General features: G+C 49.2%; 7 protein-coding genes across 7 annotated transcripts; 4 read left to right on the forward strand and 3 right to left on the reverse strand.

The window, feature by feature from the left end:
* Positions 1-978: 978 nt before the first annotated feature.
* Positions 979-2,949, forward strand: FTJAE_2064 (uncharacterized protein; the record flags this gene model as incomplete). Its single annotated transcript, XM_037348219.1, has 2 exons — positions 979-2,653; positions 2,708-2,949. 2 exons carry the CDS (start codon positions 979-981, stop codon positions 2,947-2,949), a joined length of 1,917 nt encoding a protein of 638 aa, XP_037210808.1.
* A 2,367-nt stretch (positions 2,950-5,316) lies between these two features.
* FTJAE_2065 (uncharacterized protein) lies at positions 5,317-6,590 on the forward strand (the record flags this gene model as incomplete). Its single annotated transcript, XM_037348220.1, has 2 exons — positions 5,317-5,485; positions 5,542-6,590. The coding sequence occupies 2 exons, from the start codon at positions 5,317-5,319 to the stop codon at positions 6,588-6,590; spliced, it is 1,218 nt and encodes a 405-aa protein (XP_037210809.1).
* A 272-nt stretch (positions 6,591-6,862) lies between these two features.
* On the reverse strand, positions 6,863-7,805 carry FTJAE_2066 (cell division control 14; the record flags this gene model as incomplete). Its single annotated transcript, XM_037348221.1, has 2 exons — positions 6,863-7,327; positions 7,380-7,805. 2 exons carry the CDS (start codon positions 7,803-7,805, stop codon positions 6,863-6,865), a joined length of 891 nt encoding a protein of 296 aa, XP_037210810.1.
* A 1,204-nt stretch (positions 7,806-9,009) lies between these two features.
* Positions 9,010-11,934, reverse strand: FTJAE_2067 (major facilitator superfamily transporter; the record flags this gene model as incomplete). The annotated part of the gene is made up of 5 exons (XM_037348222.1): positions 9,010-9,581; positions 9,632-9,799; positions 10,220-10,605; positions 10,715-10,883; positions 10,938-11,934. 5 exons carry the CDS (start codon positions 11,932-11,934, stop codon positions 9,010-9,012), a joined length of 2,292 nt encoding a protein of 763 aa, XP_037210811.1.
* A 2,450-nt stretch (positions 11,935-14,384) lies between these two features.
* Positions 14,385-15,641, forward strand: FTJAE_2068 (geranylgeranyl pyrophosphate synthase; the record flags this gene model as incomplete). Its single annotated transcript, XM_037348223.1, has 1 exon — positions 14,385-15,641. The coding sequence occupies one exon, from the start codon at positions 14,385-14,387 to the stop codon at positions 15,639-15,641; it is 1,257 nt and encodes a 418-aa protein (XP_037210812.1).
* Positions 15,642-16,045: 404 nt separating this feature from the next.
* FTJAE_2069 (amino acid transporter) lies at positions 16,046-17,580 on the reverse strand (the record flags this gene model as incomplete). Its single annotated transcript, XM_037348224.1, has 2 exons — positions 16,046-17,312; positions 17,372-17,580. 2 exons carry the CDS (start codon positions 17,578-17,580, stop codon positions 16,046-16,048), a joined length of 1,476 nt encoding a protein of 491 aa, XP_037210813.1.
* A 2,984-nt stretch (positions 17,581-20,564) lies between these two features.
* FTJAE_2070 (CMGC DYRK DYRK2 kinase) lies at positions 20,565-24,671 on the forward strand (the record flags this gene model as incomplete). The annotated part of the gene is made up of 3 exons (XM_037348226.1): positions 20,565-23,537; positions 23,589-23,607; positions 23,665-24,671. 3 exons carry the CDS (start codon positions 20,565-20,567, stop codon positions 24,669-24,671), a joined length of 3,999 nt encoding a protein of 1,332 aa, XP_037210814.1.
* Between the last annotated feature and the right edge of the window lie 904 nt (positions 24,672-25,575).

Raw genomic sequence — 25,575 nt, forward strand, 5'->3', positions numbered from 1 at the left:
AGCCCGCGATGACGGTGGAAAAACAGCAAGAAATGGGGTCCTCTCAATATCACTCAGCAAGCCCCTGCAATAAATCAGGGTGGCGGAACTGTACGATTCAATACACCTCCAGAATAACTTGCTTGGCATGGATCGCTTTTCAACTGCCACTTGGATTTCTCTAGCCTGTCACCTGTGAATTCAGGTCTGATTCCCAGCGGTCAAGTACCTGGAAAATTTACTTTGTGCATTTAATCATCAAAGACCTCACGATCCTTGCAGACGCGAACAACATTAAACTTTCGATTAATATTTATTCACCTTTGAAGCTTTCGGTTTCTCTGTCCAAACTTTGTCCCCCAAATGCCACATCGCATTGTTGCAGTTATCACCTGTGATTGTGACAAACTCCCGGTGCAACCGAGATCCATTAATGGTTTGGTGCCTGGGTAACTTTAGTCGAAGAATCCCGACCGAGAAATTACCTGACCAAGACCCAAGCGTCGTCACGACTCCGCCAAACAAATCTTGTGTCCAATTCTGACTTCCGTCATCCATGATGCACCAGAAAGGATTCCGCTGCGCATTGCCTCGATTCCCCGCAGCGATCAGCATGACGGACGGGCTGCACTCGGCAACAATATCAAGAATACCTGCTTCAGCGTATCACCATGCTACATAGCTATCCATATGATTCATTCGAAGAGGTGTCTACAAAGAAAAACTAAGCGTGATACTGCCTAAATTGACCACTCACCACAGGAATGAAAGGCTTCCTTGGCCCGCGGTGAAACAACAAGTGTTGATCCAGTCATTGTATGCCCACCCGAGACTGAGACACCATGACAAGCGTTGCTATCACGATAGTTGGAATGTGTTGCTCCCCTACAACCCGAGGACCGTTACAAAAGATATATCATGGCAACCTGTCGGCCAGCAATGGACTGGAGAGCATCACACATTGTTTATTCAGTTCTTTTCCATCACCAAGTCGACACAATGATTCGATTATACATTCTTCTTTGCCTTCTGCCATGTCTCTTCCTTACCACCCCATTCACCCATGCGGCCCTACTCCCTCGTCTCAAAGCTTCGTTCAAACTGCCAGGCGTAGTCTTCAGTGAACCAGTGGCTCGATCTTTCAAGGTGGTGCCTTTCAAGGAGCTTCCTGGGGAATCACACCATGGTCATGGACTTCACCACACTCTCGGCCTTGTGAAGCGATTGGTTGAAGACCAGGGCGATATGGTCGAGGTTACCGAGGAAGCCCTCCAGGAGCTTTTGGATCAGATCAACAAACTCCATGAGCAGGTGAACAACATGATGCCATCTGGTGGGACGGACAAACAGCCTACTCTGGGGGCAGGCGCTTCATCGGGGGGCCAGTCTGGCCAATCTGATCAATTGCCTGCAGGTTCTTCTAATGAGTCTACTGGTAGCGGACAGTCTGAAGAGCCTGCTCCCTCTGGCAAAGCTAGTGTTCCCCAACCGGGCGTTGCTTCGGGTCCATCAGAAGCTCCTGTAGTTTTGGACCCATCTCTACGATCCCCGTTGCCATCACAGGCAAACGTAGCCACGATTGTCAAGTCTCAGGCTCCAGGCGCTTCAGCTCAGCTAGATGCATCACAGATAGATACCGACAGGCAAGCAAAGACTGACCTGGCGCAGCCTGCTGCAAATCCCACCCAGGCGGCAAAGGGCGAATCTACTAATCCATCTAGCGAGCCTGAGGCTGAAAAACTGCCTGGCAACAGCGCTGTCGTGACCCTTCCTGAGGTTGCAAGTGCTTCTGGAAAGGGGGACATCGTGGAATCAGGCGGCCGTCCCAAGAATGCTGTTGCTCAACCAACTGGCGAACTTCAGGCTTCGACGGAAACACAACTTAGCACGGCGCAAGATGCCAAACCGACAGAGAATGGAAAGGACAAAGATCCTAGTATCTCATCTGCCAAGCAGGTTACTGAGGCCACTAGTACTGCGCCCGGGGGTGCATTTGTCGAGAATCCCGATACCATTGTCCAGACGGTCACGGCCAATGTCAGCTCTGGCGGCCAGAATAGTACTTCAGTAACGAAGGAAACTCAGAGACCATCCGGTGCCAAAGATGATGAGTGTGTTGACGAAGTAAGTGATCTGCCCCTCATACGTCGAAAACCTAACTGCACACCAGGTAGTAGGATCGAATCCGCGAGCGATCCAGCACAAGATACCACGATAACTGTCGTCCTCATACCTACTCCAGAAGCAGATCCTTCCAAAACCTCTGTAACGGAAGCCGGGACACAGATAACAGAAGACTCTCCCGCAACTGCAAAGGCCGAGGGAGCGGCCCCAGCGTTAGAGACAGAAGCCACCTCCACCCCGGACATCAACACTGGAGACTCTCAGCAGCTCGCAGCACCAACCCTACTCTCAAATCCGTCTTCTGTTTCTAGACCTGGGCCGACAGCGTTAAGCCTCAGAACTCTCGTTTTCACATCTGTCCTTACGAGGTCTTCAACCATCCTCGCAACTACTGTACGCACAGAGTTTGTTAATGCGAATCAACCCACTGCATCATTGAAAGCCCCCGGCCATGTTTTCAAAGAAGACGAAGACGCAGACACGAATGCAGCGTTCAACAAGGATGGAAAGCTTGCTTTGGAGGAGAGTGTCAATGAGGGAAACACACCAGGTTCGAGCATTCATAACTAGGTCGGATTGGAGAACTCCACTAATCATGTGATAGAAACTGTTAAAGGAACTCCTCTCGCGTTAGAGACTACAGCCATTCTGACCACAACCACGACCACCATTAGTTTGAGCCATGCTGATGTCATGACAACCCCTGAACCCAGCCAAGAGCCTCTGTCTCTTTCTTCACTATCATCTCAAGATGCTGGAAGCATCAACGGGACATTCCATGCAACACCAAACAGTGGATTCAGAACAATTCCGAGGTCGTCAGCTAGTCTGTCAGAGAGAGCATAGACGCGGATATGCATGACTTGCTCAGGAGTTAAGCGCCTTAATGATGTTTTGGTTTGGTTGTTTTAGAATGATCACTATGAATTTATGTTGGATTCCCCCCCCTTTTTTAAGCATGCTTGTCATCCAAATGAGAATTAATTCCGGTTTCACCCTCAGTACCGTGCCATTGAAAAGCAATAGCACGTAATTATCAATAGTCCTGCGAATGCTACACCCTATCAACTTTTGAAACTCTGCAAAATCGTATCCCGAGCCAAGGGTAAGCAAGCTGTAGTTGAATGTATACATTCTCACTAATGATACGGATTGTCATTAGCAGTATAAAAAAAAAAGTGTGAGAATTATTGGGAGAGGCGACTTGCATGACCTCTGGCAAGGTTCAGAAACAGTCTGGACAGCATCGTAGAAGTTGTGAGCGCCGTCAAGAAAGCACCCCGAGCTCGAAGGCCTTGAACTAGCAGCTACAAATGGCTTTATGAGAGAGGGATCAAGACCAAACGCTCAAGGTTCATAAACAAAATCGTGTAAACTTTCTGCAGATCAGGCTCTTAGTATCAGTTAATTGTGTTGATGCCATGGAACATTACAACATCACAGTATCTGAGTGCTCACTGCGGAGTCGCTTGTGAGCATGCATTGAGATACCCAATAAGTGAACAGAAGCGGTCTCCGGCGAAGATCATCACGGCAAGTATTTTTGTATAAAACACTTCAGCGACACTGCCAATGAGATTCTTGAATGTAAGTCTTCCTAAGGGACTTTCAGAGTCGATTGTGTCCAGCCAGCCGCTAGTAGAATCAGAACATATTACACCGTGCTGCATAGTCTCCATGCGAGTCAGTACTGAAGAATTCATATACAAGCTTAATCTACTGGCATAGTCTTGAAGGGGCTTGGATGCTGACCTCCAACCCAAGTCGTCAGAGACCATCAGGTATCAAAGATTAACGCAAGGGGTGCGATCGAGACTTTGAAGAGAGAACGTGACGAGATATTTAAACATTTCCCAATGTTCAATGGAGTTTTCTATGTGTAGTCTCCCTGATGGTAAGAAAGCGTTCTTATTAACTGGATTGAGGGTCATTATCTGTAAAGTGGCCTTTTACTGATGCTAACTACATTGCCAACTCCTCGCTGTCATCCCACAACTCAACGAGTAATGTTTGGTCTCTCTATTTCTCACTCACTAAGTATATAAGCTTTGTATGAGCGATTTACTTGCGATTTAGAAAAGAAATGAAGGTTGCCGTGTGTGCCATCAAGATTGTAGGGGAACCTAGATATCTTGTGAACTCATTGTAGTCGTCAAGGAAACCACTCCAATATATCAAGGTTTCTCTCCTGGCAGTATCAAATAGCAACCGATCGTATGAAGCAGAAGTGACCTCACTTTACCATCGCAGAAATAGAGAGTGGATTCCTGCATTCACCTTGCAGGTGGTATGACGAGTTGTCTCATGACTAGGAAACCAATATACGGTAGTTCAAGCAAGGCATTCTTGGTCATTCTTCTTTGTAGTGAACCAATGTATAATAGCGTTATCGTCGTTAAATGGCGGATTTTGTCCCGTGTAAGCGCACGTTCACAACGAGCGTTTGATTCTTTGTCAGGCTTGCGCAGCAGAAACTCGCTCGTATATCTGTATTCGTCGGTTCTGTTTACAAAAGATCTTCCTTGTGAGATTTGGGATGCAGCTAAGATGCAGGGATAATAGAGACTCGAAATCACATGCATACATATACATGCTTCTTATTCATCTCACTCAACTACAGTCGCAGCTGATATCGCTTAGAACGTACCTTTCGCTTTGTCCGTCATCGCCTGATCTAGAATCATTCTCTCAAAACGTCTGGATAATTACGTAGTTATATAATATATCAAATTTAATTCTCCGGTGAACAACATCTCAGCCTGAACTGACCATTGCGGGTTTTATACCACGTTGGGCCATTTCATGTAAGCACTTGTGCCTCCAGCCCCATTGTAACGGTTCTCTGCCACGTTGTGGTCAACCATTTCCTTAATAGCTCCAGAAATGAATGAGAATTTGGAAATGAAACTGAGGTGCAGTGAACAACAGGCCAATGATAGCCATGCATCCAATATGGTAGGGTAGATCGCAAACATGGAGGGCCTATCACTCTCCGTCGCACGTCGCCAAAGCGAGTTGATTCGAGTCTTACATGCATAGACCTCTCTTGAGTCTTGGCTCCCATCACATTCTTTTTCTTTGTTCAACTGCGCTCATCGATTTCCGGCTTCCGATCAATTTTACTGTGAGATAAAATTGGTTTCATAGGAGATGCGACGATGAATGCTGCGCTTTGTTGAATCTTCTGTCACTCTTCCTTTTACCGCTCTCATCATGAAGCTTCTCAGTTGTCTCGTCTTTGTCCCTCTTACCGTTGCGCACAACCCACGACAGTATGAGGCACTCCAAGCGGCTCCTAGCGATCTGATGCCGCGATTCTTTATCGATCGCTCATTTCCTTTGGCCAAACGCGCAGGGGATTGTGGTTCGGATCATCACAACTGTAGGTCCATGTGGATGCTATAATGCTCTCGGACACCAAACTCATTTATGCCACAGGTCTAGAGATTGGATTTGCAGATGACTGTTGTGACAACGACTCTTACTGCTACGTCAACCGAAAAGGCGACCCGAAATGCTGTCCTATAGGCTCCAACTGCTCCAGCGATTCGCCGTGTAGCTCGGATGCTTATTTCTGTACCCGCACCGTCACAAGGAGTGGAACTGCCACTGCGCAAGAGGGCTGCTGTGATCGCAAGTGTCCAAGGACGAGTCTTTACCTTTGCCCAAGTAGTCTTGGTGGGAACTGCTGCGGCTACAACTCTGAGTGTCGGGCGGGTGGCGATTGCGCCTCTACGAGACCAGCTTCGAGAACGGACCTCCTGTCGCCCATCCCCTCAGGCTGTACAACCTCTCAGCATAAATGCTCCGACGGTGCAGGCTGTTGCGACAACGACCAAGAGTGCACCCAGGTCAGTGGTGAGGGATACTGCGCTCAGGCTACACCAACAGACAGCGGTGTCACGATTGTCGACGACAACGACAGCAGCGGCGGCGGCCTGTCAGATGGTGCAAAGGCTGGGATTGGCGTCGGTGTCGTCGTGGGAGCCAGTATCATTGTTGGCGGGCTAACTTGGATGTGTCTACGCAAGCGACGCCAGCGCACTGCATCAAGGCCATCAGCATCTGGCGAAGGAGACGGCAGTGCGCTCCCTAGAGATGCCATGACAGATATATCCGGGAGCCATGCACGGTCAGGCTTGACTCGGGACTACTTTGGACCAGACCCAGCAGCAGGACCATATACTGAGCAAGCAAGCTCACGGGTCACCTCACCTGGAAGAATTGCTGCTGTGCCCATGCATGCACAATCCCCTGGAGACATCGCCGCGCCCGTGGAGATCGACTCTGCGAATAGAGACGGCAGCGATCTTCTATCACCCATGTCAAGCCCGAGTATATACCAGACACCCCTTTCTGGAACAATAGACGGTCGGTTCGAGCTGTACGGTAACGACTCAGCCATAACACCAGACCGTCCCTTGTCAATCGTTCCCACTCCCCCACAGAGTGTAACCGGGGATGTTGCACCGAAGCAAAAGCAATAATTCAAAGGAGAAATGCGTCCCGTTCTATTCGTTTCTGTTACTTATAAACGCCTAGCCAGACCATTCGTGTAAAGGGATGATCCAAATATTCAGCAGTCCCGGTGCGACAAGCAAACGATTATGTGCACCGAAGCTATCCCTCAGAACTCCGCGCCAAAACATAAAGTAAAGTATAAGGGCACCACCTAATAGTCATTACAACGCCGTTGAATGAGATGTAACTGGAAATATGAAAACAGTCTAAACCACAACTTCAGTCTTTGCACCGGCATTTAGCAGACAACACCGCCGAAAGGTGCGCAGTTTTGGAGGTCTTTGACAAGATCCTCTACGCTGCTCAGATGCTGGCTAAGCAGCTCCTGCTTCTCCTCTGTGGTGAGATACATGTCACCTTCGGGATCAGAGCCGGAACGCTTGCGGCGTGGGTCGGCATTGAAGGCACCTGCGAGTTTGCTAGGACTTCGCTGAAGCATAGCGGGAACACTATCGCGCTGATCGGCTCGGGGAATCGAAGGAATCTCAGGCATGAGGTAGAAGTAGAGGAACTCAACGAGCTTAAGCTTGACCTCACGGGCGGTCGATCGCGACTTGAAGAGAGAGGTGACAGTGAGAAGGCCGTCAAGGCTCTCAAAGGTACGGGTGTTGATTGGGGTCTCGATTAGAGCAGTGACGAGTGTGAGGAGAGTCGCAGATTGGATTGCAGGGCAGTTGAAGGGCTCGAGAAGGTCAAGGAGGAGCTGCATGACGTTAGTTTTATGGTATTTATGATCTTGGCCGTTGTATACATACGTTCATATTCTGTTCTCGGGCAAAGAGAGATTTGCTGGGAGGGTGTAGCAACAAGACTCCCTGTATGAGGTCAAGGGCACTCAGAATCAATAGGTCGTTTCCACCATCACCACCCTTGGCCATAAGTCGATCGAGAGTGCTAATAAGGCGCATCGCAACGTTCCATTCGAATCCCTCCTGCAATTTGAAAAACTCTCGGAATGCCGGGTCGCGGGAAAGTTGGGAAAGATCCTTTTGAGAGGGTGTTGATCCTTCACTCCCATCATCATCAGTATCCCGGTTTCGGTGTGGACGGTCGTTTCGAGAGTTTGCTTTAGAGAGACAGATCTGAGCTAGAAGGCCTTCGACCTGGCGAAGGCCCTTACGGACTTTTGGTCCGTCATACGAGGAAAGGTTGTCGAAGGCGAGAGACAGAAGAGACTCCATCGTGTATCTGTGCGTGGGGGAATAATAAGGTAATGAACGTTATGCCGGAGACGGTAAAGATGGAAAGGCTGAAGGGTAGGTATCGACTTGATGCGATTGCGGCTGGTGCTTTTTAAAAAGAGTGTTTAAGAAAACATTTGATCAAGGTGACAGGAAGAATAGAAGAAATAGAAACTGATTATCGTAGTCACACCGCCGAGAGTCACCGAGCCCAAGCAACAGTGTAAAGAAGTAGAAAGATGGATGATCGTCGTCAGGTTGCTGTCACCAAACAATCCCATGGAGTGGAGCTATCGGCACAGCAACGGTTTAGGGAATTTCAAGATTTAAGGGTCGCCAGCTGACAAGCGGGCTGGCATGGTCCGGGGTTACAGGGGCCTACAGGGGATATGCAGCTAGGATCGCGCTAAAGTGGGCTGTCAACTGTCATCTGCGCCGTTGGTGAAGGGAATGTCCCAGTAGGTCCAGACGGAATCTTGTTTGTAAGGGATTGAGATAGAAGCTGTGAATGGGATCGGGGCTCTAGGTGTGAGCATAGGTAGGTACCTACCTAGGTTACCTACCTTAGTAGCTACCTTACGGTTGATCCCGAGATGGGAATGCTAGAACGCTTGGTACTTAGGTGAGGTAGGCGGAGACCATGTTTACACAGCAACGGTGTTAACTTAAGACTTCGGCAGTCAAGCCCTGAGGAAACAAAGGTCCCAAAGTATCTGGGTTCGTACTCCGTACTTGTAGATATCATTGATCAGATTCCACGGCTAACCGATATTGCACTTTCGATAGTCCTAAGTCATCAAGTCACCCGCTTCGGTTCTAGTATATAAGGAAATTACAAGTGTCGGTAGGTTATCACGGGTAGTCGAAATTATCTCGGCCCAATATCTACTCTCAGCCGATGATAAACTTGATATACTCCCAAATTGGTTCCTCGGTTGGATATTGTTTCTTTTATTATTACTGCAGGACCATTAGCTTCTTGCGAATTCTTGGCTGAACACATGGACAAGTTCAACACTGCAGTCAGCAGTTACCTTCTCGATCTCCAAGTTGCAGTCACCAAACCCATCACTTCAATGCTGACAGAATAGCTATCTGTGATCGAATAGTCTCACATCATATCCGAGAACTCATGTATAAATTGATGGATGACGGGAATCATACTAGGAAAGTCATTATAATTCGGCATAAGATCACCATCGCCCTACTTAAACTCCTCCGACTGACGCATGATTACCTGCACCGCTTCATCCACGCCAGATGCTATCACTGTTGGCTGAAGCCCCAGTGAACATCCCAGTGTATCAGTCCAGCCCTTGCCTTCACGGTCGATCCATGCACTCTTGAATCCAAAAGATACAGCACCAGTGACGTCGAATGGGTTTGAGCTTACCAACCATACCCTATCAAGCTGAGACTTCATCCCCGCTGTCTCAGCCATGAACTCATACGTACGAGGATGCGGCTTGAACACTTTGAGAGGATCGATACTGACAACTTTCTCATGGGGAAATATGTTGCTCACTCTTGACAAAGTTGGGCATGTATCAAGTGACGATGTCATCATGGCTTTGGTTCCGTTTGAGAAGATGTATGGATCGATAGATGCATGCTCTGCCAGTTTTTCAAGTGCTCTATCCACATCTGGGAATGTGTCGAGGCCGTTATATGCATCCATGATACGCTCTTCCTGCTCCGGGGTGAGCTCAACACCAATCTCTTTCGTAGCTTGCCGAAACGACCATCTCGTCAAGTCACTAAATGTGCGATAAGTGCCTTCGTATATCATTAGTGATGGATTCCATTTTTGGCTTGTCTCAACTTACCCATGCTGGTCACGCGCCATGTTGACTCAAGCTGGTATCGCCTTGCTAGAGCGGCAATTGACTGAGCGTTATCTTGCCCGTATAGTTCTGCCAGCTCTCCTGCTATCGATCCGGTGGAGAGAATAGTACCGTAGAGGTCAAATGCAATTACTGTCCGTCCCATGGTGACTGTTAAGGTTTGAAAGACGGAGGGTTTACAATGCAGGTGGTTGAGGATCGACACAAAGAAGCTCCGAGCTGAAGAGGGGATGGGTGATCACATAATCATCATGATTACATAGCTTCATGCATTCCATCCTGCACAATCGCGTGAAGAGGCGGCAAATGCATATTCCGATACTTGGTGTACTAAAAAGATTCATACACACAGCTGAAGGTACTTTCTCTCTCTCACTGTCATCGCGTTATCTAAGTATCGAAGATTAATTTAGATTTGTAGTATTATTCTGGGCCTGCCTATAAATTGTCCAAGAATTATCCATCAACGTCGATCAAAAGCTCACATGTTTCTTTAATGTTACCTCCAGTATCATGCTGCGGCCACTGTGGTATGCGAGCTACTCGCCCTATCTGAATGAGATAAAACACTATTCCTCCGCGCAGTGGCATTGTTGCTGGCCTGTTCCTCATCCTTCTCCCTAGCTTCGCTTTTCTCCTCTGTCGGTGCAAATTTGCTTCTGATTCTAATCTTCTTACCGTATCTGTAGAATAGAAACGGTATAACGGCTAGAACTGTAGCAACTCCTCCGATCAGACTTCCACCACCACCAACTCCCAGTGTATCGAACATTTGTGTTGTGAATAAGGGGGCAGCAGCGCCGCACGCTGATCGAGCAATAGTATTAGCTGCAATAGCAGATGCCGCGTACATAAGATAGACGTCGACGAGATATGTCAAGAAAGCCACGAAGATCAACATCAAAGATGTAGCTAGGAAAGTTCCCGCCAATGTCGGTACGATCCAATGGATAGAACTGCAGGGACCAATATCAGTATATATACATGTATGTTGGAGAGAATTCAAGCTCGAGAGCGTGTGGTGACTTGAGTTACGGCGAGGATTGTGATATCTCAGTGACTTACTTATACTCAGCCGTCCATGCAAACCAGAACATGGTCACGGCAAAACCAACACCTCCGATCATTGCCAATGACAGTCTATCTTCGGGCTCCATCTGTTTGTCCCCATTCTCAATCTTTTTCTTTCTAATTCTCGTATCAATCAAAACTATGCCACCACCAATGAATGCACCTAAGAGTATGTTAGTGTAAGTTCAGCGAAGTCGTATCAACGAAAAGTATTCACCAATTACAGTCCCAATCAAGGGCAGCTCTCCAACACCGGGGTTCCAGCCGCGTCGCTGCTGAAACACGATTGGATAGATGCTGAAAAGCATATACAATAATGTGTAGACTACAGACATGTAGACTGCGCAGAGGAATGATATGGTATCGAAAAGGATAATCCACGGTCTGGTCAAGGCGATACGGTACACAGTCTTCAGTGTACGATCACCCTCTTCAGAACGAGTTTTAACATTCTCATATCCAGGAATCTTTGCCTTCCGTATTCTTCGAGCCTTCTTAAGGAGAATTGTGGGAGCATGTGTCTCGGGAATAGTCAACATGATGAGAGCTGTTGCGCCACCAAGCCAGAGAAGCACATAGAAACTCCAACGCCAGTCCTTCTTCAGCTCGAGGAACCCAGCAATGACAGGCCCTAGTGCTGGCCCGACCCATACCATAGCAGAGAACCCTGCCATGGCATTGCCACGCTCGATCGGGGTCCACAGGTCTGCGAGTACGCCAGGTGCATTGCTAAGGGGTGCAGAGACAAAGGTTCCCGTGAGGAAACGACCGACAAGGAGGGCGCCAAAGTTAGGCGCCCAGGCACACAAAAAGTTAAAGATGAGATATAGCGTGAAGGTGATGTAGAAGATCCATCTTCTTCCGTAGAGCTCACTTAGTGGTGCGAAGATGAGCGGTCCGGCACAGTAACCCAGTAGAAACAGGGTGATGGTCAAGCCTGCTACCAACTCGGATACATGGAAGTGTTCTGAGATAGACGGGAAGCATCCGCTTGGTGAGCTCGATGCAAAGGTAGCATTCAGTACGAGCAACACAGCTGAGAACGTGACAGACCAGCGCCGAGCAGTAGACCAATTCTGTGGGTTCTGAATATCGCCCGGTGCAAAGTCGACGTAGCCATCCTCGTTCAAGTACGGGGGGGTTTCTTCCTCGAGTTGCTTAGTTCGATAGGGCTTGTTATTAGCCGATGAGAATATTCGATGTATAGGGGCCATGGCTGTTGGTAATGTTGCAAGGCATAAGGGCAGTCGGCCATGATGAGGGAGCCAAGACTCATATTTATATTATTAAACACACAGCGTATGCCATATCTGATATCTACTAACTCAGTGAGTTACGTTAGTTCTCTTGGAGTCAATGACACTGTTATGCTTCTAGTGTCGATTCTGCAGACTCGGAAATAAATTAGAAATCAGATCTAAGTCCGTTCTCTGATCTTCATGCCGCATCACCACTTTCGCTCCACCACTGTCGTCATACCTTGGGAGGTCTTATTACACTATAGGCTGCAACACCTGAATAACGGCAATTAATTCCCGCTTAACGTTGGGAACTACTAACGTTGATCGAGAGGATGGCTCGGCTCTCGCGTTTTCGGATCCCCGTTGCCGTATGACAAATGTTTCGGCCGATTGTGAACGGAGATTGTTATCACCGTGGTCAGCTCAGACACCTGAGCGAGGCTTTGGGTGATGAAGCGCCTGGACAATATTGTTATACGATGATGTTTTGTCTCTATTAATGCCACCAGTTGCCCTTATAGACTCTTACTTATTTCACTATTACTAAGATATCATACAATACATGGTAATGATTGAAGTATCAATGAATGTTTTGTGTCTTGCATGAAGTGACTGTTGTCATTTTAAAACGATGGAGTTAGGATTAAGTAAGTATAGAATTTCCAACTTTATCGTAGTATTTTGACGCTTGGTCAGGTACACGAGTAAAATGAACATTCGTGAGAGAGACAGACAATTCATGGGATAGACTGACTAGAAGAATAATGCCTTCAACATAGATGAATATGGTCCAACTTATCGAACTTGCCCGTCGAAAGAGTAGTCCCGGGTAGGCGATCGAAAGCTTCACGGTCCAGGTTTAGAGACAGCAGGGGTTCTTCAAGCAACATGATCTGACTCCATTGATCAGCTCTTCGATGCACCCTTAATTTGCATGTGAAATCTGGAATTATCTGACGAGATCTCAAGGTGCAGACATGGTCCGTGACAAAGTGACACCAGGGATCGACTCAACGTGTTCGTCTTCGCCTTACTCCTCAGCGAGCTGAGCATGGGCTTCGCAAGCCCTGATCTTACAATGGGCTGAGGTGGTGTGTTTTCTGTCCCAACGGATCGAATTCTTTAATGATTGTGAGATGGGGCAGAAGATAGATAAAGGGAGAGCTGGTGCATCAAAGAATGTATCTTCCTTATGTTTCATTTGTTGTCTCATAACGCTATTATTTGCTGTATATTTCGATCAAGGCACCTTAGTATTCATCCTTACGACCAGTGTAAGTGTCTCGTAGGCACCCTTCAACCAGTCTTGTCTTGGCTGTTGCATCGCCAGCACACAAAAGGCATGCCTTTGACCGAATATGAGTCGCCAGAATTACCACTAATAAACTGATTGACTGACTCACTTACAGATATCCATATATTTATCCGTCTCTACAAAGCGGCAACGAGAACATCAAAGGTATGAATACTTACGATATACGTCAATATGACTATCAACTACAGCTAGTTACCTAGTAGGTATTAGGACTGAATGACCTGGCTTGTTGTTGACTGCTTTTGGTTGTCTATTGAGTCTTCCCCGCAATCACACCCATCATAGTCCGTCCCACGTTGATCTTCCCCTGGCAAAGACCCGTTTTCCCAACACTAGCCCCTCTCAACAACAAAGAAAAGGAAAGCAAAGCTGCGTTCGCGTCTCAGAGCTCCCGTCCCATCCATCCATTCTGCATTAGCTTGTGACAAGAACCCCTAGAAAAGAGGCACGGTCGTGTCAGTTAGTACTTGACATGCTGTAGAGGACGGGCTTGTAGTTCATGTTGCGTCAAGGTGCGAAGATGATGTGTCCTGCGTACCTAGGACGAATGAACAAGTACCCCAGTTAGCCCACCCTCACTCACCATGACCCCTCATCACAAGACAGAGAGAGCTCTGGGCAGCTTCGTCCTCCTCAAACTGGATAGCTGCAGCCTGCAGGATTCGCTTTTAGGCTCCTGCTATTCAGCGCTTGAGCAATTGATTTGAGTAAATTACCTTATCCACGTTGCAAGCATTGGATGCGCTCAGGCTCAGTGTCAACTCTATGACCCTTCTATCGTCGCATCAGGCAGGCTTAGACATGCATCGTCTGGACATTCAATGACGTCGACCACTTATAGATTCACCCGAGCATCCCGACAGCACCATTCGATATCAGTACGCCACGAGACAAGACAGGGCCAAACACCACGTATACGGCATTTGTTTATTATTTCGCTTCCGTCCCATATTGATTTCTGCCTCTCTTTCTCCAGTTAGCATCTCAAATATCTTCAGCAGCGTCATCGATTATCCGTCAGAAAAGGACCCCTCCCCCTCCTCCTCCTCCTCTCTTTTACCCTTGGACGAATCGCATTCTAGGTATTACCCCCAAAAACTTAACACGCATGATCCCCACGGCCGACCCGGTCCTCTCCTTCAACCCTGAGGCATTGCCCCCGTCGGCCTTACACATGCTGTCGCTCTCGCCAAAGGCAATGGAGAAGATGTCTGGTATCTCCAACCCACTTATGTCTCCCAATGCAATTCCACCTCGCACTTCAAGCACCGGCATCCCGACCTCCCTCAACGCGACACCCACAAAGCCCGTTCTGCGCCCTGTCCCAGAAGGCGACTGGTTGAGCCAGAAGCAGCTCTCCCCAAAGGCACAGATGTCAAACGCTGGTTACGGCGTAATGCAAGCTCCCAATCCACCTCCCGATCCCGAGCGCTACGCCCACGAGGATCTCGAGTTCACGGCTCAGCGCTCTTGGACTGACGAGAAGGAAAATGTCGTCCGCGGACCTTACGACTATGTCATCAGCCATCCTGGCAAGGACTTCCGCGCCCAGCTAATCGGTGCTTTCAATGTCTGGCTCGATGTGCCCACGCCGAGCCTCGAAGTCATCACCCGAGTCGTTGGCATGTTGCACGAGTCTTCGCTCCTCATCGACGACGTACAGGACTCGTCCGAGCTGCGCCGTGGCTTCCCTGTCGCACACAACATCTTTGGTGTCGCTCAAACCATCAACTCGGCAAACTACATATACTTTGTCGCCCTACAAGAGCTGCACAAGCTCAACAATCCAGAGCTAATCACCATCTTTTCCGATGAGCTTGTGAACCTCCACCGAGGCCAGGGCATGGACCTGTTTTGGCGTGACACTCTTACTTGTCCTACCGAAGAGGACTACCTTGAAATGGTTGGTAACAAGACGGGCGGCCTGTTCCGTCTCGGCATCAAGCTTATGGCGGCGGAAGCCAACGGCCCTAGTCCTACAGACTGTGTTCCGCTCGTCAACCTAATTGGCCTCATCTTTCAGATTCGAGACGACTACATGAACTTGTCCTCGAAGGAGTACAGCCATAACAAGGGAATGTGCGAGGATCTGACCGAGGGCAAGTTCTCGTTCCCTGTCATCCACAGCATTCGCACCAACCCCACCAATCTCCAGCTCATCAACATCCTCAAGCAGAAGACCTCGGACACCCAGATCAAGCGATACGCTGTTGCCTACATGGAGTCCACAGGCAGCTTCGAGTATACCCGTAAAGTTCTCAGCGTCCTCATCGTGCGGGCCCGCAAGATGGCCGAGGAGCTTGACCAGGGCCGTGGGAGCACGAAGGGCATTCAGAAGATTCTTGACAAGATGGCCATTCAATGATATCCATTCAGCGTCTTGGTTTATTTCTTTTATCTCGTTACGATTCACGGTTTTGACGTGTCATGAGCGAAGCGCATATAGAATGTTCTGACACAGATCAGAGACATCTGACGACCTCCGATTTTTTGTGGCCACAGGGGAGGCCTGTTCAGCATGATACCACTTGGACTCTGAAAGCGTGACTTCAGCATTAGGATTGGATTTTTAGTATTCACTTTTTGGTAGCCCATACTATCCAATTGAAATAAGCATAACTCAGATGGAATTTCTTGATGCCATGTCAATTCTTACATAACAATGCCCATGTTTGGCCACAATTGTGTAGACCATCTCATGCCCCGACCAATAGCTTGCATAATACGAGAAATCAAAGTAGGAACGTGATATTACAGAGATCTATCAGATCAACTTGGCTGTACTGGAACCGCCTTACGCTTCACCAATCTGACCCATCGCCGTCGTCTCCAGTCACCTCTCCGGCCACTACCGTCTTCATTCTCCTCCCAGCTTGGCTTCGGTATTGCCTTTTGCTTTCCCTTCTCGTTGATAGGAACGTCCACAACACCCGTTCGCTCGTCTCGCTCATCCCATATGTCATAAACCCAACGCTCGCCTTCTGTCTCAACTTCAACCCCTGTAATAATACGTTCTTCTACCCACTCACGACTCCAAAGGTCCAGAGCCCATTTCTTCTCGCTCCATTCCCACGCTTCGGGTGGCATGACATCTTCAAAGAAGCGGGTTCCACGTGGTCGTTCACCTGCAATTCGAGGTTGTGACAAAGGGTCGTAAGGAGAAGGACTGAAAAGCCAAGGCTCCCACTCGCCACCACCCGAGGTTTTGCGCTGTAGCTCAAAAATTTCCACTTCACGCGTTTCAGGACTGGAGTCGAGGATAACGTCTGAACTGATCCAGTTATCTAACCACGACCGAGCCTTGGCCTCTTGCGGTTGGAGACGCTCTCGATGAGCAGCAGCAATGAGGCGGGCGACGTGCGGATGACCCATACCCACGATGATCCAACCCCCAAGAAGGAATATGAAGCGCCATGGTAGAATTTGGGCCGCAATGGTCATAAAAATGCTCCCCGCTGTAAGAAATAAAAATAGAGCAGAGCTGAGAGCCTCATCACTAAAATTCGTCACTGGCACGAGTAAGGCGACGACCTGGTCGTGTCCCCGACTAAAGTCATCCATGCAGTTCTGCAGGTCACGCATATTCCGAAAGAAATCCTTGCTGAGTTCCTTGACTGGTTTCACCGTCGCCGCAGGTGCCAGAGGTGGCCCCTGGGGAGAATATCCAACATTCTGCTCACTCGACAATGTTCCCTTGGGTGGTGCGGGATGCCGTGCCAGGAACGCGGGGATGAAGACACCGAACAGAAGGATGGCAACAGGCAGCACAAACAGGAGATAAGGATCCAGGCAGACAAAACTATAGACGGCGAGGAGTGATAGAGTATGCGATGCGCGCTTCCAGGATAGAATACGTTCCACACGGGCCTGGAATTTAAAGACAACGCCTATTCGAGCGTTGAACCGCCGAAAATTGTAGGACATGGTAGTGATGTTGAAGTTGGGCCTCTCGGTATGAGTGGCTGATTGTTCATCACCGACGAAGTGAACCTCGGTTTGGTCATCGCTATCCGTAGGTATAACTTGCTGAAGAAGTCTACCGTGCCGTCAGTCAGTAAAGCACGGTATTACAGCGGTTCAGGCAGCTCAATATACTTTTCTACTAATCGGTCCTGTAAGCTAGCTTTCTGGCGAATAGCAGCCAATCCTCCGCGTAGGCCCGTTTTCTGAGAGCTTGATTCGGCCTTTGGCTCGGGCTGCTTGCCATTGCCATCGTTCTGGTCATGGTTGGGGCGCTGGCTTGAGCTCTCGGAGGAGTCAAAGTCGCGCCCGGTAGCGAACATCTCTGCAGTGAAGTCGTCCATGAGGAAGTCTGTTTCAAGACATGCTGTGGCTCTGGATGGTGGAGAAATCAAAAGGGAACTGGAGATTCAATATACCCGCGCGGAGGTGTCACGGCACGATCGTGGGTGAGCATGTGACACTGGTGACATCACTTACACCTAGGTCCGAAGGAGGCTACTAGGTTAAAGGTAACTTACCTAACCTAGACTGACCTCGTGGTAACGGCTTCTAATAATACCTACCTAACGGAGAGAAGCTAGCCTACCTATTTTCAGCAATAAATGATGTTCGCTGTGGGTGGGAAACCATTTACTGGAAACTTTTCCTCTGCCGTCAGCTATCCGTAGAGTTTACAGTAGTGCCAAGCGGCCCGTAGCGCCTTCAGACCGTGTTATGCTCTTTGAAATACAGTCAATTAGATGCAGACGGATTGCTTCATTTGGTGAAGTTTGGAAGACTTGGCATCGGTCCGGATAGAGAATGGAACTACACACATCATGAGAGAGTTAATAAGTCCTGAGACATGGTTCATATCATATATATCCAACCCTAATTTAGATGACTATAGCGATATCCATGTCGTCCCTTAAATCTGGCTTACCCCACACAACTGAATTTCGAATGAAGAAAGCATCCATACTACCCGTATGTACTCTGTACATGACCTTCGTCATTTCGGTGCTACCGGTAAAGCTGTGGAGGCATTCAGCAGTCCATTCCAGCGATGACATTGAAATCGCGAATTCCTCTCCGACAGCTTGATTGTGTCATCCACGCTGATGGATGTCCCAGCTCGTCGGTGTCTGATGTATGGCTGATGAGATGAAGTGGCATGTCATAGCCATGGGCTTAATTCACTCCAAACGGCATTGCCCATGACAACGATAGCTCACATATGCCAGATGCTAGATTGCCTATGCGGCAATCAGATGCTAGGAGCAGCTATGAGCTGCCAGCTATCATCCAAGACCGTGTATTGACCGCGAAAAAACAATAAACACGACTCAAGATGCAGGACCATCAGATCCTTGATGCTTGGCAGGACAACAATGCATAAGGTTGTACCAACTGACAACAGCCTTGACAGGTTAGTTAATTGGCCCGGTAAAATGCTTGGTAAATAATAGAGATGCATCCGTATGGCCCTACCGGTTGAAGATGCCCGAGAAAGCTTCTGTCGGGGCAAATTGATGGGTCCTTGAAAATCTGAGACACGACTCAATCCTTGTACTCACTGGATGTTCATGGTCTGAGCGGGAGGCTTGAACAAGACATCTATCTATCCATTAACCACACCGTCTGGCCCGTCCCTGGTCACGAGTACAGCCCGGCACTCTTGAATCAAGAGACATGAGCCTACCTAGGTAGTTAGGTGGTTGCAAACAGCCTGCTATAGAAACAATGAAGCATTTGCCAATGTCCTAGGATCAAGTCGGTTCGCTTGTCGTTCGTGCGCCCCAGCTATCCTTGCCTCAGGTTAATGTCAACATCCGATTGCGGCCCAATACAAACACTGTTTGTCGACCTGGGTAGCGCATCGGGCCAGTGTCCGCCGTTGATGCGTCAACCGGTTCACGCGACTCGGCACTATGCGTGGATGGGACTCTGTATGGCTGGTAGCATTCGCTCGCGAAACCGCTGTCTTCTCCACTGACCATGCAAATCTTCTACTTAAAATCACCGCCATCGCCGCTCATTATCGGGTGGTGGATGTGTTATAGAGACCAGCTGGCAGAGCAGGGTAGTAGTATAATACCTAGGTAAGGTAGGCAAGGTAGCTTGGAATGAGATGACGATAAAACGAGACAAATGCGTCCAGCAGGGGAGTGAGATCCTTGGCCCGGATTTGGATTGGCATTTAATTGTTGTTCAGAGAATGTCCCCATATTCTATCGCGAATGGTTGACGTTCCTCGATATGCATCGTTGGGTTCGTGAAAGTCTAATAAAGTAAGGGGACGTTCCTGAGGTATTGACCGTATTGCATTAGTCTATGAGGTTACATGTTGGGGGAAGATACATCTGATAAGGGTAGAATGAGCCCAAGATACAGGTACCTTCCATCCACTTAAATGGCGGTAAAAGGCATCTCGACAACCGGCATAGAACCTCCACCTCTGCCCGCATCTCATCCAGGGACCAATTTCAAAGCTCTAGTAGCCAATCAAACTGCTCGTCTACCGTGTCGAGATCCGCTGTCCACTGTTCATTATCAACCGCGATGTTCACCATATCAGCCTCTCAGGTGCCGTTCTTCAGACGCTAGAGAGTGTGATGCCCGCTCCCTAAGGGGGCACCCTAGCACGCAGGTATTCCCCATGCCTCCTTCCGGAACTGCCAGTGGCCGCCTAGGTTAGTAGGTGAGTGCCTACCTTATAGCAGAGAAGGAAAAAAACACAACCTTACCTAACCAACTTAACGACTCCATCTTTTTATTCTACTCCATCTCGCATCTTACTGTACCATCCCTTTCTCGGGGTGCCCACCGCAATCAATCACTCCAGGCTCCTTTTCGCCTGTCGCCAACCGCTCACTGCCTCTTACTTTGATTCTGTCTGCTCTCTTGCACTTCAATACTCTTGTCGGTTCCGGAATGAGGTAGCCGTTCGAATGCGCTCAGCTCCCTGACCGGACTGAGTCTGTGCCAGCAACCCGACCCCGTGAAATCCACCTTCGTCGCATTGCCAGCCACGCCCCTCGACCTTGGACCCCATGAGCCGCGACCACAAGGCACCTGCTGGGCCTCGACCAGCCAACTTTTCTCCAACGCGATTGTGAGCCTTTTCCATCTGACATTTTTCTATTTGTTTCGTTCATTTTGTCATATTGGTCAATGCGTGTTCTGGCGTACCGCTGTCATCGTCATATCCAAGTCCTTTATCGCCCTGCATTTCTGCACATGGCCAAGCTGACCTTGATCCCTTTGTGACAGGGGCAAAACCGCCAACGCTCAGCCTCGACCACATATCCCCTCGACGAACCCTGGCTTTGCCTCCGACGATCCAATGCTCAGCGCAACTCCTTCCAATAATCATTCCATTTTTTCTTTTAGTCGCGATGGAGATTCAGGTCAATTAAACGACTCGACTGCCTCTTTCGATTTCTTGCCCTCTGTCAGCTTCGACGATTTACAGAGTAGCATCGAATCCGCTTCAACAGATTTCAAACTGACCCAATTCCCGTCTCCCAACGGGGAAGGGGGCATCCTCGACACGCACGGGGTCGATAACGCCAGTATGTCTTCTAGATCTCAAGTAGGTCCATCATTGAATGGTGCTGCCACTCGAACTGCCGTCCAAACCAACACTCGACCCGCTCGATCAGGCTCGCTACTGCGACGACCTAGTAATTCCAACAGACCGCCTGCCAATGCCTCTGGTGCTTCTGGTCCGACTGATCATATCCACGGGCCGGGCGCAGCACGCTCTCGTCGACAAAGTCAATACCCGCCTGTCTCCAATACCGTCGTGCCCAAACCTCCTCGAAAGTCGATCGGCCCAGGAATTGTTGGCGATGGGGATTATGGAAGCCGACCTCCCCAGAAGCGACGCCCCAGTCTCTTCTCCGAAGGGACGCCTACGGGCTCGACGAGAGCTTCCATGGACGCCAATTCATCGTGGCTCGATAATACAAGGAATTTCCCCAACTCAAGGGCTGCGAAATCCAAATCAGTACAACCGCCACCACGACCAAATCAAACCAACCTTGGTCTTGGTAACACCCTCACCCCAGAGCAGAACCGACACTCTACCCTGGCCCCGCGATCACCTCGGGTCGGAGGCCGATTGAGCACGCCGTCCTCCGCCAACAAGAGGGTTTCGATGATGCCCGGCGCCCACCATTCATCACATGCGACTGGCCTCGGCGCGAGGACAATTAGTCCCACTGATACAAGGAGGATGAAACGACTCTCGACCATGCCGCAGTCATTGAGTCTTGGTCAGGTTTCTACCCCTCCGCCTCCACCACCAGTGTCGATGAACAATCAGCCTGAGAGAGCTGAATCGAAATCACCTTCCATGATTCCGAGACGAACTTCTGGTACCCCATCATCCTCGAGAACTACGCCAGACCTCCACCGTAAATCCTTCAACTCAAATCTTTCAGTTAACTCGGGCTTCAGCCTGAACTCGGCCAGAACATCGACTGGATCGCTACACCGTATATCTGGTTCGTCATCAACGTCGCGCTTGCCTGCACCAAAACATACCACAGTCCACAATCCTATTCCGACTGACGATGACGAATATGTTCCGCCTGTCCCTGCTATACCGAAAGCCTACGAGTCGCCGAAAGACTCGCCAGCAGACAATTATTTCATGGAGAAGAAAAAGACCGCGCTTAGTAACATGGATGCCATGGGCATGAACTCAAACTCTACTGGAGTCATTTCTATGCCTGTCTTTCCTGAACCCACAAAGCTTCAGAGAAAGCCCAGCGCGCGAAAGAGCTATGTACCGAGTGTAGCGGCTGAGCCTGATAGCAAGGCCACTCCTCCAAATAAGCGACATCTGCAACCTCTAAGACTGCCACCAATTAACCTGGGACCTTTGAGCACCCCAACTGCTAACAAGATTGCAGCATTGCAGGACCACAGCAGTGTAGAACGGCACGAAACTCCACCGCCAGCCCGGCAATTGCCAAAGACACCCACAACCCCTATGACAGCTTCCAAAAGCTCCTTCTTCGCTAAGAGTCGCCATGGCGATACTCCTGAGCTCCCCTCTCTTAGGAGCAGCAGTTCAGTTCATCACACACATCTTACGCCCACACCCCCTGACGCTAGTTCGACCGAATCATCGCTAGCTTTCAAGGAACTTGATCACAAGCAAAGCATGTCACCTTTCTTGTCATCCTCGTTACCCAAGGGGGGCGGAGACCATGGTTTCTTGAAGAGGTCTAAGACGGGAGCCGACTTTATGACTTTGGATGAAAACATGTTCCAAGATCAAATCCACCAGAAGCCAACGGGTCCTCGTGTGCCCAAAGAAGCAGAACCAACTCCCAAATCTCCTCAACCGGAACCTTCGCTGGATGAGCCACAAACACCCTCCTCGATGAGCTCTATTCGACGAAAACTCAGTCTCTCATGGAAGCGTGGGAACTCCAAGAGCAACATTACTGCCCCCACAGATGTGGTTGAGAAAGGCAGCGCGAAGCAACCAGAGGAACCTATGCCTCCTCCCAGGATCCCCATCTCCTCCACTTTAAATAACCTGTCAACTCTCAAGCAAGCCAGTCCTTCCCCAACCGTGAAGCAACCTCCTGGAGGGTATCTTGAGTCACGGAGGCGAAAGAGCTCTGGTGGAAGCCTCAATGGGTTTATATCTCACGACAAGACAAAAAGCGAATCTTGGACTGTGAAGAAAACAGTGCCAGACCCTTCAACAATGCCCGTTGGTCGAAATACCTCAGTCATGCAGAAAATCCTTCGCCCCAGGAATTCTTCTGGCATGTCGAAGGGCCCTGACTCATACTCTGCAGACCTCGACAAGGACGATGTGGCAGCAGAAGAAGAGATGGCTAAGTTGGGTTCCAGGCGCAAAGAGACGGACGTTGCTGCTAGAACCCTCGACGCACTTAGAAAGCGAGCCACCCCCAAAGAGCGAGTTGGCGCCCACGAAGCCATTCGCATTGCCATGCTCAATATTTATGAGAGGGGTGAAATTGTGGACTATACCGATGTGTACTTTTGCGGGACACAGAACGCCCACAAGGTTGTCGGTGATCTCCAGTCTGACGCACCAAACTTTGGATATGATGACGAGCGTGGCGATTATACCATTGTGCCTGGAGACCACCTTGCATATCGATATGAGATCATTGATGTTCTAGGAAAGGGAAGCTTTGGACAAGTCGTCCGATGCATTGATCACAAGACTGGCGGCCTGGTAGCTATCAAGATCATAAGGAACAAGAAGAGATTCCATCAACAAGCCCTTGTGGAGGTCAATATTCTGCAAAAGCTTCGTGAATGGGTAAGCTACAGTCATCAATTACCCTTCAATATCTATGCTAACTTGGTACAGGATCCGAAGAATAGGCACAGTATGGTTAACTTTACACAAAGTTTCTATTTCCGTGGTCATCTCTGCATTTCTACAGAATTACTGGATATGAATCTCTATGAGCTCATCAAAGCCCACGCTTTCAGAGGATTCTCCATCAAAATCATTCGGCGCTTCACCAAGCAGATTCTCAGCTCACTCAATCTGCTCAAGCAGCACAAAGTTATTCATTGTGATCTCAAACCTGAAAATATTCTCTTGCGACATCCTCTCCATGCGGAAATCAAGGTCATTGACTTTGGCTCCAGCTGTTTTGAGAATGAGAAGGTGTATACGTATATTCAGTCTCGCTTCTACCGTTCACCAGAGGTCATCCTTGGCATGACCTATGGTATGCCGATTGACATGTGGAGCGTTGGCTGTATCTTGGCAGAACTATATACTGGAGTCCCCATTTTTCCTGGTGAAAACGAACAAGAGCAACTTGCTTGTATCATGGAGGTCTTTGGGCCTCCTGAGAAGCACTTGATTGAGAAGAGCACTCGAAAGAAACTTTTCTTCGATTCAATGGGCAAACCCCGTCTTACAGTATCGTCTAAAGGTCGCAGACGTCGCCCTTCTTCCAAAACTCTAGGCCAGGTGCTCAAATGCGATGACGAGGTCTTCATAGACTTTCTGCATAGGTGCTTACGCTGGGACCCCGAACGACGCATGAAACCTGAGGACGCGATTCGGCACGAGTTCATTACTGGGCGTAAGATGCCCGTCCCTCGTATGCCGCCAACTCGCGAATCATCACCCATGAAGCGGCATAACACAATCTCGACGCCGCGGCCTCTGCCAGAGCCTCCAGGTGCTGGTGCCAAACCCCCAACGTCTATGCGAACGGGAGCCAGCCCTCACAAACTAGTCTCTGGTGGTGTGCGAAAAACTTCTGGGACCACGGGGCCTATCGGCTCAATGCCAACCAAACGAACGAGCGCCGGTACGGCTGGGCTCGCACAAGGAGCAAGTGGCTTGCCTCGAGCTGCTGGTAGGAGTGTGAGTGCGAAGCAGGACCTGGCCGCTGCGGGTGCAACAGCCGCAATGACTCGACGAACATAGTTTTTATTTGGAGGATGCCTTTTTATCATGATTGGAGTTTAGGTTGCGGTAAACATTTTGCTCTGACCATTGTGCGTGCATCTTTGGGTATCCGATACACTATGCAACGGCGTTGCCAGGGACAGTTTGACTTTGGTCTTCGCCTTACAAACCAAAACCGCATGGATCTTAGCATTGTGGACAAGGCATGGAGGATGCAGAAGAGGGAAGATGGGTTTGGGGCACATGATACATCTCGAGCATTTATTTCAATCCTTGTTACCACGCCTACACGATGGCCAAAGACGCCCGCTTTCCAACCCCTCTGTGATGGATCCGCGGGAGGCAAGTTCGTGATACAAGGAGACAGCGATTAGTGAGTCAACCTAGCTTGGGAATGGGCGGCAACTGTTTTGGGGAAGGGGGTATATCACGAGATTTGACGACTTGTTTCAACTCAACTCAATAGATGTCGTTGTCCGTATCGAATCGGAGAGTATAGAGGTCAAGGGGCTCCCAAGAAGGGTTCGGACACCCAGACAGAGTATGGCTAACACCAATGAGCCTTCCAGGCAGGCAACCAGATAACCTTACACATAATGGAACATTCGAGACTAGACTCATTGTTGAATCTGGATTATTGACTGAGGCCTCCCTTCCATGAGTACAGTCATTGGTGCTTGTGCAAGACTCGCTAACATGTACGACGTCAGATGCTTATTTGATCGTCAAACAGCTGAGTTTCCGAAGCTCGAAGGATGGGACAGTTTCGAGAAACGTCGCCGCGGTTGCAGATCAGCCTTACGCCTTATGATGTGGGACAGATGACGGGCCACGCCTGTGATCACGAATAGGATCGCGGTTGCGTCAAGATCAAAAGAAGAGGCGCGAGGCACGGCGGCAAATGTTGTGCCAGGGGGGTCCA

The sequence above is a fragment of the Fusarium tjaetaba genome, assembly GCF_013396195.1.
Source record: "Fusarium tjaetaba strain NRRL 66243 chromosome Unknown NRRL66243_c0000037, whole genome shotgun sequence".
In the NCBI taxonomy this organism is placed as follows: Eukaryota; Fungi; Ascomycota; class Sordariomycetes; order Hypocreales; family Nectriaceae; genus Fusarium; species Fusarium tjaetaba.